The sequence below is a fragment of the Tetrahymena thermophila genome (assembly GCF_000189635.1).
Source record: "Tetrahymena thermophila SB210 genomic scaffold scf_8254479, whole genome shotgun sequence".
NCBI classification, from domain to species: Eukaryota; Ciliophora; class Oligohymenophorea; order Hymenostomatida; family Tetrahymenidae; genus Tetrahymena; species Tetrahymena thermophila.
The window spans coordinates 282,206-294,591 of NW_002476254.1; the positions used below are offsets into that span (position 1 = coordinate 282,206).

Below are 12,386 nucleotides of genomic sequence, written 5' to 3' on the forward strand. Positions count from 1 at the left end.
TAATTGTTTTTTTCGAATGGGTTGAAATCAGTTATGCGTGTGTTTGTTTATCTCGTTAATCGTAATTCAATCAAATGAAGAAAATGAGAGAAGCTCTTAATGACTGGTATTAAGATGGAAATAAAAGGTTTATTGGTAGGGGGGATTTCTCAAAAGAATTTTAGAGTGTATTATTAACACCTTTCTTTTTCTTTTTGATTTTTTAGTTTGTATTAATTATTATGAGTATTTTTTTAATTATGAATTTTTATTATTTTATTTATCAAATATTTATAAACTAGTTATCTATTTGTATAGCTTTATATAAAACTTTAAAGCTATACAAAGAAAATCTTTCAATTAATCTTGATTGCTTGGTTTATTATTTATTAGATATAGAGAATATTTTGTCCTTTTCCTTTCTTTTTTAATTACACCAAACTCTTCCCCTTATACTTATTTTTCTTCTTTTTCTTCCTTTTCTTCTTTCTCAACCTATTGCTTCATCTAGTTACTACAACTCTAATTATAAAATTTATTCGCAAGGTTATATATTGATTCAAATTGACTGAAATAAAGCATAAATTATAATACCATTCACTTTTACTACTTTAATATTTGCTCATTCTCCACACTCATACTTTTTAGTAATATTTTAATAGGAAATATAATCACTCATTTGCTTATTATTTTTTCTCGCAGTGTAAATTCAATATTTCTATTCTATCTTGCTATATTTTTATTAAAAGTTATAAGTTAACTACGATCATCAATTTTCCTCATTATTTTAAGTAATATCACATTCCTTTTATTATTTCTGGCCTAAAGGGCTAAATGGAAGTATGAATTAAAAACCTAATCATAAAGGTAAAATCTTATAAAAAAGCAATTTTAAACATTAAAATTAAGTCATCTCCATAAAGATATAAAAGTAAATTAATATGTGTTTTAAGAAAATCAAGATCTAATAAAGTACGAATAAATTAAATTATTTAACTTTTTTTCGGAATTTGTCAAACAATTTTCCTATAAATCTAAATACTTTTATATACCTTATCTAAATTGTTAATTAAGAGGGGGATACGTAAATACACTCCGTCTATTTAAGCAATCTCATATTAAAATCTTACTAATTACTTGGCATTTTCGAAAATATAATCTATATTTTTCCAAAATTATTTAAATTTACAATCAGTCAATTGATTAATAAAACAATCAGTCTGCCAGTCACAACTAACAAAAAATCAAACATTACTTTATAAATAATTCCTAATAATTTAATGAAATTTAAATGTATTAATCCAGTAAAAAAATATATATTATAAACATTATTTAGTCATTTGTAATATCCTATCGTAAAAGCTGAGTCTCTAAATTAAATATTTACAAATATTTATGAAAATATTTACATGTAATGATCTTTTACTTGTTTTGTATATTTTTCAATTAATTTATTGAATAAAATAAAAGGCTGTGGCAATTAAACATTTCATTTTACTGCTAAAGTTATTGAAATTTAGTTAAAATAGAACCTTATGTTTTAATGAATTTAAAATGATCTAAAAAACATGTAAAATACTTTGAATAAGAGAGTCAAAAATATTTCATATTTCATTCAAGGATAATTTTAATTTTTTATACTTATATACTTTCTATGGTTTCTAATAACATTTATATGAAGCTTACTTTTTATAAACCTTCCTTGCAGGATAAATAGATTAGATGTTGTAATGAATTGCTAATAACTTGATTTTGGAAAAAAATAATATCTATTTACACTAAAGAGAGAAAAAAAAATTAGCATCAAAATGATCTATTTATTGAATTGATAAAAACTTGATACTGTTTACAAATATCAATCAAATGTGCTTTCTAATTAAATTGAAACTCAAATTTTGATACACATAAAGCAAACACATTTAAATGAAGCAAAATTTTATTAGCAATGAATATAGAAATTCTTAAAAAAGATTTAGCTTTGCTAAATAATAACAATAATTTTCTGTAATCCATGCTGTCATTAGATATAGTGAATAGATTTATGGCTGTTAGTATATAATTTTTTGAAACGTAAATATATAAATAGTTAATCATCATTCAAATTTTCTTTTCAAATTTTTATACTCAATAAAGTATTAGTGGCAAAAAATTGAATAGAAAAAATGGACAGTAAATTTCTGTTAAATTTTTTGTTTGAAATTTGCAAAATAATGAAAGTGATAAAAATATATTCAGTCTAGAAGAATCATTGACTCTACCGGATTTATGATAACTAGCTCATTTTTATAAAATGTTAAATGCATTATTAACGTCCATACGAAACTGGTTTCGTGAGAAAAAAGTACTAGAAGGAATAAAAATACTTTTGTTCTCTGTTAATATTTATCTAAATTCTTTCAATCATAATTCTTATATAAAAATACCTGAAGCTTGATATTACTAAAACCTAAAAGCTCTTTTTTATCTAGTTTTGTTATATAAATAATATTTTATAAACTTTAGCTAAGTATAGTCTTTTCTTTCTCTTCAATTTCATTTTAAATAAAAAATTAACATATCCATTAACGCATTTTACATGCTGTTATGATTAAAAGCTAGAGGTTACAATCAATTAATGATTAATTAATTAATTTAATTATCTTTAATTTCATATCTACATTACAACAAATTTAAGGATAAATTAATACAAATATTTATTAAGATCAACTTTCTACTTTAACTAATTTTCATAAAAACAAATAAAATGTTTTTGCAATTTTTAAAAAAGTATCCAAATTTAGTATTTGCTTTTCATTAAAAAAAGTTTGATAAAAATTTTAAATTATTGAAAATTTCTTAAAAAACAAAATAAGACAGACAGACAGACAGACAGACAGACAGACAGACAGACAAATAAATAGATCAACAGAGAAAGACACAAACCGCCCACTTATTTTACTTAAGTATATTTTAAGATAATTGTAAATACTTTTCTATGCAGTAATGCCAATCAAAGATAAAATTAAAACTTTTATTTCAGGGAGAATAGAGAACTTAGATAAAAAATTCATAATTCAAAAACCAAAAAAAGCAAAAAACAAAAGCAAAAATAAATAATTAGACCAAAAAAAAAAAACTAAATGAAATATTACTTATATTTTAATTAATTTACATTACTTGTTAAAAATTCTTTAAAAGCAATTGCAAATAATCTAAATAACAATAACTTAAAAAATAAATAAATCAATTTTTAACTTACAAAGAACAAACATTTAAATATAATTTCAACTTGTAAGGTAAATTGGATAAGTATAAATTATATTAATATAAAAATGTTTACAGAAGAAAAATTTTCTTTAAAATTAGTCTGCCTCTTTGATATTTATAAAATTATTTTGCTTATTTTCTTTGTTTACAAGTAACATTTTAAAAATGAGTAAATTTTTAACATATTAAGGTAAATAAATATTGGATTTGATTTTGCTTTTATAGAAATCAATTTATTGATATATTGATACTTGTTATTTGCAATAAATATTAGAATTATAGATACATTGATAAAATCTATGCTAGTTTATTTTATAGATTGAATCATCTACAAAATATACTAGTTTATTTTCAATTTTTATTATTCTGTTACTTTGCATAAAAGTAAATGCTTTGATTTTTATAATAAGATTAAAATTTTTTAATCATTATAAAAAAGAGATTACACAAAAAAAGAAGAAGAAAATAACCTTTTATTTATTTAGATCATTTATTATTACATTAATTAAAAAAATTACACTTTATTCTTATTTTTTTCTGTAAGGGGTTTTGTTATCATCGATAGACACTTCTTATCCTCAGTTATATAACATCATTTTCAAGTATAAAAGTTCTTTTAAAAAATAATCTTATCATGATCGAATGTAAATATATTTAAAAAATTAAAATTTTTTTTTGAGGAGTGTAAAATAAATTAAAAATATTATAATTTAACAAGGGCTTTAAATTTATGTATAAATACAATAGATTATAATGATTAATAAAACATAATTATTTCGTTTAATATTTAAGCCTTTACTATATTAAATTATTAATATTTATAAAATTTAAGTTGAAAAAATCTAAGAAAATTTAATCAGGTAGTTATAAATTTATAATAATTAAATTAAGAGAATTCTAATATTAATCAACTAAAATTTCAGATTTTTATATTTTATTTTTTTCTATTATTAAATTAAAATTGAATTATCTATTATTAATAACTTAGTGTTAATTCATATAATATATTTATTCTGATAAAGATAGAAAATGGTAATTAAATTTTCAGTAAGTAGTGAAAAGGCATAGGTTATTTGCCAAAATTATTTTATTTAATAAAAAACTTTATACTCTTAATAAAATGACTTTTAAAATTTTATTTTCTTATATATTGACTATACAAAAATTAAAAAATTCTTGAAGCCTTTTAAAAACTTAACCATGCATCATCTTTATGGTTTTTTAAAAATTTTTTATCCATATTTATCAAGTTTTTTATTGATAACTACTAAAATACTATTTAATAAATTTTGATTTTTGATTGAACTTGGTAAAATAAAAAATTAAATATTGCACTATTAAATTTCAGAATAGATACCTAAATAAAAAAGAAAGCTCAAAAATAACTAGCTCTTTACTAATAACCGAAAATATAAGCCAACTTATTTACCATAATCATGAGTTAAGAGCAATTAACTCCTGCTTAAAATGATAATGAATTGTTTGATGGAGAGGAGTCTAATGAATAGAACTAAAAAAATTTGTAAAAATTAGATTATCATATTGAAAATTAATAATAAGCTATGAACATAGAAGAATATGATAATAAAGAAAAATAAAACACAGAACCTAGCAACTAATATTCTACTATTATCAGTGATAATATATAAACATATTACACAAATTAAAATCCTAGTGAATTTAATAACCCCTTTGAAAATGATCAAGAAAATGAAGAATTTGATGGTTAGAACAACTAATTGATTACTTATGAAGAGATAGAAGGAAGTGATCAATATTCAAGCTGCTCTACTTAAAAATTGTAAGATGAAAGCAATTCTAATTCAGATTAAGAATCTTCTTACGGATCCTAAACTATATTATAATCTTAATAATATTTTTAAAAGGAAGAGAGCTAAAGTAATGATGAATCATAAAATATGTCTGAAGATGCTAAACTTGAGGATGAAGAAAATAAATTTAAGGATGTATTTAATAGTATAGTGGGCAAATATAGAAATTTCGTAAGTAAGGATAAACTTTATTATGAATAAAAAATAATGTGTCCATAAATAGATTATTAATTCAAAGAAGAAGTATAAAATTATTTTAATTAAATTGATGATGACTTTTACTTATGTAATGGAAGCATAAATGATCACTCAAGTAGTTTTTACAATATTTACTGGTTATATAGGAGCAACAGTATTGTTGATAACTAAAAATCGTTAGCCTATTTCTTAAAATAACTAAAAATGCACGATATATATAACTAAGAAAATGACGAAGGAATGTTTATCTATGAGTTGTATTACTCATTTTTAAATGAATGTAATGAAGATTCTGAAAGCAAATAAAAGAATTTTGATTTATCTGAATGATAATAGTAATTTTCAAATAAATACTACCTAAAACTATCCTACTTCTAATGATCAATCACTAGAAACTTATTAACTAACTAACTAATTAACTAACTAACTAACTAAATAATAAAATAAATAGATATTAGCAAATATTTTAATTATTAAATAATTCATATCTTAAAATAAAATGTACTAAATTTATCAATATATATAAAACAAAATATAAATACAATTAATTTATTACTTTAATCTAATATCTGATATTACTAAATATATATTTTATAATTGATAAATACATTCATACTTTTTAATTAATATTACTTAATGAAAATATAATTAATCTTATTATTTTTTAATGAATATATAATTAATTTATTGTTAATTATTGAAATAAATAAAAATCATTAATTAAATATTTCAAAATACTTTTTATAACTAAATTCATTATTAATTTAATTATTTGTAACTTTTATCATACTTTTTTAGTTGATATTATTCCTGATTTGCTGTTATTAGCATTTGGTTTTGATTTCCTATCTTACAATATACTGCTTAGCATATTTGATAATTTGGAAGGAGGATTAGCTTATGATTACTATGAATTTTAATGCTGATACAAATCATTAGTTTAGTTTACTACATAATTTTATTAATTGGTATTTGTTATCGGAGACTTATCTCTTTTTTAAGATACAAGCTCTTAAGTAGATGGATTATTTATTACTTATGAAGCTTTGGATTTTGAAAAGAAGGCAGTATTTTATTATCTTATTTTTTGTTAAGATTTAATTGTATTTGATTTATTAGTGTTCCTTAAATTTGTATTCGATTCATATTCAGATTGTTAATTTTATTCATTAAGAAATTTCGAATTATCAAAGTGGATATTATGCATAAACATAAATTATCTTAGGTAAGTTATGCATGTTCCTAATTTTTCACTTTGCTATTGCATGTCTTTTAAAATATCATCATTATTCTATAAGTAAAATTATATGATAAAAACAAAAATAATATTAAATTTTGAAATACCTCTGCTGATTTTTTTATTTCTTCTAAATAGCTATTAATATCCTTAAATAAATGCTAATAACTATCACTCATTTTAAATCTACTATCCTAATTATTTTTTAAAATCGTTTTGATCTCAATTATTTCTAAATAACTTTACTCACAGTTTCCATCTACATTTATAAGTTGTTTTTTATATTATTATTGTTTATAGTCTATTAATTTATTGATTAAATGGTCTACTAAGTATCTCCTAAGAATTAATCTCCTTATATAGATTAATTATGAGATGTTTCTGTCCTCCTGTTTCCTGGTATTATGTCAGAAATTCTCCCTGTTGATTTCATTGCTTTTATCTTCGAAATGTTGTTAATTTTAAGATTAATTTGTGTAAATTATTCGAATATCAATTAAATTTTTAATTTTTGATTATTTTAAAAATATTAAACAGAAATATTGATAAAAAAATAGATTGATTAATAATAAAATAAATAAATAGATTGGTAGTTAGTTAGTTAATTATTGAAAATATCACTAGTTTTTAAAACTATTTATAATTTCAAAATTAAAAATATGCTTAAAATGAATAAATAAAAATTTAATCTATTTAATTCATATTCTATTTACATTTTTATGATAAATATATAGATTAATTTTGTTTGTTTATTATTATTATTATTACTTACTTTTAAAATTATAAACATTTATACTAGAATAATGATAAAGAATATCCTTTTATTATAAATATAAAAGCTAATTTCTCATATTATCTTCGCCAATCATTTTTATTGAAATATGATTAACAATTACATTAAACAATAATAAAACTAAAATTCTCCTGAAAAAAGAGTTTTCGAAAAAAGGATGTCTTAAGTTTTATAATTATAGTAAATTAGTTAATTTGAATTATTAACAAATTTTTTGTAGGTTTTTACGAATTAAAAATTTTGTGAAAGAAAATAAATACATAAATTAATATTTAAAACAACTTATTTTTATTAGTAGAATAATGTCTAATATAGAATGTTTGGTGCATAACAGCTCACCAATTATGTTCATTTGCCTTGATAACAACTGTAGATAAAAGCTGTTTTGCTTTAAATGCTGCCAATAATTTAGAAAGGAGCATAGCTTTGTTAAATTCACTGATTTTATGCAAAATTTAGAAGCACTTTCAAACAATAATTTCATTTTAGACTAATATTAAATTTCAGCTAATTCTACTTAGCAATAATAGAAAGAAGATTTTTAAAGTACATTCATAACTAAATCAAATACCCCTCAGAATGAAACAAAAGCATCTCAGTAATAAGAAGAAAGTTTAATCCAACAATGCTTTTAAGGAATAAACAACTAATTGAGGAGAGACATTGTTAAAGAAGAGTCTGAAAAAATAAAATAAAATTTACAATTAATCTATATTGAGTATATTGATGAACTTTTTGATAATGCAATCTAAGAGTTTGCTAAATCTCTAGAAAAAACTAGATAAACCATTAACAACTAACTCATAGAATATTTAGAAAACACCTTAAATACAGATACTGTATTTTCTAATCAAAGCGATAATAAAGTTGCATAAATTATTTTGGAAATAAACAAAGCAAGTAACTATCAATAATTAAATGAAAGTCTTATAAATCTCCATTAGGGCCAGTTACACTTACAAATAAATTAAGAAAAAATTGCTGGTAAATTAGGAGATTTGAATTAGAAATTAGATGAATTTTTTGCTCAAATTTAGAATCGAATTACCTTTGGGTTGAATTCCTGCGTGAACGTTTTATAAACTAAGCAAGTTAATTCCGCTACTGCTGCTGCTATTAAAAAATTATTCTAGTCAAATATAATCCAAAAAAATCAACCAGGCGAATATAAATTTTCTCTCCGACAACCTAAGAATTACAATAGTATTTTACAAAGTTAAATTACTTAGCAATCTTCAATGATAAATTCTGGGTATAATTCTTCAAATCAAGGTAATAGCTAAAGGATTAGCTTTAGAATAAAGAACTAAAACTAAAAGAAAATTGATAATTTTTTAAGTCTCTCTCCTACAACCTAGTTATAAAAAACAAAATCAAATTCAATTATGATCACTCAAGGTAACAAAATAACTCCTACAAAGCGTGTTAAATAAATTACAACAGAGCCAAGTTAAATTTCACCTCATACTTAACATTAATTATAGCTATAAAATACATTTCTAGTCAAAAAGAAATCTACATTTCATTCAAAAGAAGAAGAAACAAATGATTTAAAAAAATTTTTTACCTCCTAATCTAGAGATGAAACATGTGTGACTAAATAATAATAAAAAAAATAAAATCAAAGCAATGGATAACTAATTCAGTAGAAACTCTAAGATGGCACTTTAATTCAGTAAATGAAAATAAACCCTAATAAAATATTAAGTTTTAAGATAGGTCAAAGTAATCTAGAAAAGCCTCTATAATTTTTCTAAAATGATTACAAGGTATAGTAAGAAGATTATGTTTATCGTGATTAATAAAAAAAGTAATTAGATTAGAGTGCATTTTCTAATACTTCATAGTAGCTGTAACAGTCAAAACAAGTGAGCTAACTTTAACTATTGAAAAAAACACCAAAAAATTAAAATTTAATAAACTATAAAATAGAAGCAATTTAAGTTTTAGATCCATAATTTGATGATACTTTAATATAAAATAGCATGATAGATGAGAATAGCAAAACACAAGAAAAAAATTAGTCTCTTTTCAGTTAATTCCAATCTAATTTAAATAATAATTGTGTAGAAAACATTTAAAATTTTAATTATTTTAAAAGAAATTCTAACTAAATTTAGCATGTTGTTGACAATCAAAAGTAAAACATCAAATAAAAAAGCGTTACTGAAAGCTGCTCATTAGTAATTATCAATTAGAGTGAAAATCTAATTGATTGTTAAGAAGAAAATGATATAATTTTTTCTTTAAAAGATTAGAGTGGTGTGTAAGTATAAAATACTTATTTTACTAATAACAATAATTTTAGTTAAAATATAAAATAAGTTAATTGAGCACTAAAATTAAATTTATACGTATCTCTTTCTATTTAATTGGTATATTTTTTTATTTATTTATTTACTTTTATTTTCATGAAATATTTTAGTTATAAATTCTAATTTATAAAATAAACTTTCGAATTCTTAATTTAAAGTCAATATAAATTATTATCTATCACTTATGATATTTATTTATATTCTGCTTTTAGACAAAAATACATTTTCTAAAGCTTATAAAAAATTATAATGATTATAAAATATAATCTATATTTTCACTTCTGTTAAAATATAATTGATTGCATTTATTACGGGATAGACTTCAAACTTTTTGTATACATTTAAAGATGAAAACTATCTTTTAAAGTTATAAAAATGTATCCCATAAGATTTAATTGGATATATGAATGAAATTTAGTTTCCTAAAGAATAAAATTAGAAATATAGAATAATAATAATTGAAGGTTTACTTAATATTTTAGAAATTCATGTTTGGTATTAAAGATTAATAATAAAATTAGCTATTTATCTTTTATTAATAAACTCTTGTTATAAAAAGAAATATAAAATTTGTGTAATTAATCAAAATTTATTGGTATATTTTAACTATAAGATTTTTTCAATTTTTTCAATAACCTTTATTTTTTTAAGTGAAGTTTTAAAAAGAAAATAATTTTTGTGCTTAGTTAATATAATAATGTTTAATAAATTTCTTATTTACATATATCTCTTATCGTTTTAGAAATAAAAGAATTTTATGAGACAATTAAAAAATAAATAATTATTGTTTATTTCTAATTGTTTTTATTATTTTAGAAATATAATTCTTCTAAAATATTGAATGAGTGAGTGCTATAAAAACAAGAGTTAAAAATGTACAATAATTATTAATAAATTAAAAATTAAAAAGAAAAATCAGAAACAACAAAAAAATGTTCAAACCTAAAAATAATAATAATAGTTAATCAGAATTAAAATAACAATCTGAATCTAATAAATAATAATAAACAGAAAAATAAAACAATTTTGAAAAAAAATAATTGTAAAAAGCTAAAATTAATAAAAAATAAAAAAATGAATCAATCAAATCAAACTCAAACTAAATTAATGAAGATTTGGCTTTCTTAGAATCTCTTATAAAAAATAACAAAGAACTGGAAAAAAAAAGCAATACTGTGATAGTGTTAGAAAAGAAATCTGATGAGAACTAGAATATACTAGGGCCAGCTTATAGTGAAGGAATAAAACTTGTGAAAAATAGATTCCAAGACAATTCTGCAATAAGATTACTAGGGTAATATTTTATTTTAAATTAATCTACTCAAATTTTATTTAATAAAACCTTGGAAATCTCATAAAGGATTTAGAAGAAATTTATTTTGTTGAAGTAATTTTTATTAATAAATAATAAATCATAAAGAAAGATAAAATAGTTAAAAATAATTAATCTAAATCTATTAATAATAATTTTAAACTTTTTTGATGTAAATTTTATTATGGAATTCTATTTTATTTATTTGTTCTACTTATACATTTCTATAATTTTTATTTATAGAAATTGGCAAGAAGGTTAAACTTAATAAACATAACCTCCTACTATAAGGATTGATGAACAATTCCCAGAAAATGAATATCCTATTGGTGAAATTCAAAATTACCAAAAAGATTAAGCTTTTAGAACGAGTTCAGCTGAATTAAAAGAAAAGGATAAACTGATGGATAGCTAGGTAAATTAATTTATCAAAAATATAAAGTAAATAATTCTTAACTAAAACAAAGATTAAATGCTTAAGAAAAGCTGCAGAATGTCACAGGTAAGTTCGTAAATACTGTCAACAGCTAATAAGACCTGGTAAAAAATTAATTGATATATGTGAATCAATAGAAGAAATGAGTAGATTCCTTGTCAGAGAGAATGGTTTAGATGCAGGAATTGCTTTTCCAACAGGTTGCTCTCTAAATAATATTGCTGCTCACTATTCTCCAAATAATGGTGATATTACAACAATAGAATATGATGATGTTTGTAAAATTGATATAGGAGTATAAGTTGAAGGTAGAATAATTGATAGCGCTTTTACTGTTGCCTTTAATCCAAAATATGATAAAGTAAATTATCATTTAATTTATTTCTTAATTATTTAAAACTTTTTATTTTATAGCTTTTGGAAGCTGTTAAAGAAAGCACAAATGTTGGAATTAAGGAAGCTGGCATAGATGTAAGGATTCCAGATATCGGTGCTGCAATTTAAGAAGTCATGGAAAGCTATGAAGTTGAAATAGATGGAAAAATTTATCCTGTTAAGCCTATTAGAAATCTATGTGGTCACTCAATAGAATACTATAGGATACATGGTAATAAGAGTATCCCTTGTATTAAATCTGGACCTAACGTTAAGATGGAAGAAGGTGAGTAATATGCAATAGAGACTTTTGGAGTCATAAATGGTAAAGGAATTGTATATGAAGATGGTGAGTGCTCTCATTATATGAAGGATTTTGAAAAAACTTCTGTGCCTATAAGATAACCTAAAGCTAAAGCTTTACTGAAATTTATAGATCAAAACTTTGATACACTAGCTTTTTGTAGAAGATGGTTAGATAGAGGAGGCTAGAATGGGCATATTATATCTCTGAAATAATTATGTAATGCTGGAATTATAAATGCAATTCCTCCACTTGTTGATATCAGAGGTTCATATGTAGCTTAATACGAGCATACATTAATACTTAAACCTTCTCATAAAGAGGTTATCTCTCGTGGAGATGATTTTTGAGTACCAATA

At 21.4% G+C, this 12,386-nt stretch overlaps 5 protein-coding genes across 5 annotated transcripts; 4 read left to right on the top strand and 1 right to left on the bottom strand. All coding sequences in view use genetic code 6, as the record gives it.

Moving 5' to 3' along the window:
• Positions 1–2,722: 2,722 nt before the first annotated feature.
• On the top strand, positions 2,723–3,473 carry TTHERM_000624369 (hypothetical protein; the record flags this gene model as incomplete). Its single annotated transcript, XM_012799317.1, has 2 exons — positions 2,723–2,758; positions 2,832–3,473. The coding sequence occupies 2 exons, from the start codon at positions 2,723–2,725 to the stop codon at positions 3,471–3,473; spliced, it is 678 nt and encodes a 225-aa protein (XP_012654771.1).
• A 1,065-nt stretch (positions 3,474–4,538) lies between these two features.
• On the top strand, positions 4,539–5,585 carry TTHERM_00624370 (hypothetical protein; the record flags this gene model as incomplete). Its single annotated transcript, XM_001022563.2, has 1 exon — positions 4,539–5,585. Exon 1 carries the CDS (start codon positions 4,662–4,664, stop codon positions 5,583–5,585), a length of 924 nt encoding a protein of 307 aa, XP_001022563.2. The 5' UTR covers positions 4,539–4,661.
• Positions 5,586–6,039: 454 nt separating this feature from the next.
• Positions 6,040–7,012, bottom strand: TTHERM_00624380 (hypothetical protein; the record flags this gene model as incomplete). The annotated part of the gene is made up of 3 exons (XM_001022564.4): positions 6,743–7,012; positions 6,600–6,686; positions 6,040–6,546 (listed from the first exon to the last, which is right to left on the bottom strand). The coding sequence occupies exons 1-3, from the start codon at positions 6,923–6,925 to the stop codon at positions 6,040–6,042; spliced, it is 777 nt and encodes a 258-aa protein (XP_001022564.4). The 5' UTR covers positions 6,926–7,012.
• A 467-nt stretch (positions 7,013–7,479) lies between these two features.
• On the top strand, positions 7,480–9,618 carry TTHERM_00624390 (hypothetical protein; the record flags this gene model as incomplete). The annotated part of the gene is made up of 1 exon (XM_001022565.2): positions 7,480–9,618. Exon 1 carries the CDS (start codon positions 7,588–7,590, stop codon positions 9,616–9,618), a length of 2,031 nt encoding a protein of 676 aa, XP_001022565.1. The 5' UTR covers positions 7,480–7,587.
• A 914-nt stretch (positions 9,619–10,532) lies between these two features.
• Positions 10,533–12,377, top strand: TTHERM_00624400 (type II methionine aminopeptidase; the record flags this gene model as incomplete). The annotated part of the gene is made up of 4 exons (XM_001022566.2): positions 10,533–10,894; positions 11,156–11,327; positions 11,380–11,709; positions 11,763–12,377. The coding sequence occupies 4 exons, from the start codon at positions 10,533–10,535 to the stop codon at positions 12,375–12,377; spliced, it is 1,479 nt and encodes a 492-aa protein (XP_001022566.2).
• Positions 12,378–12,386: the final 9 nt, after the last annotated feature.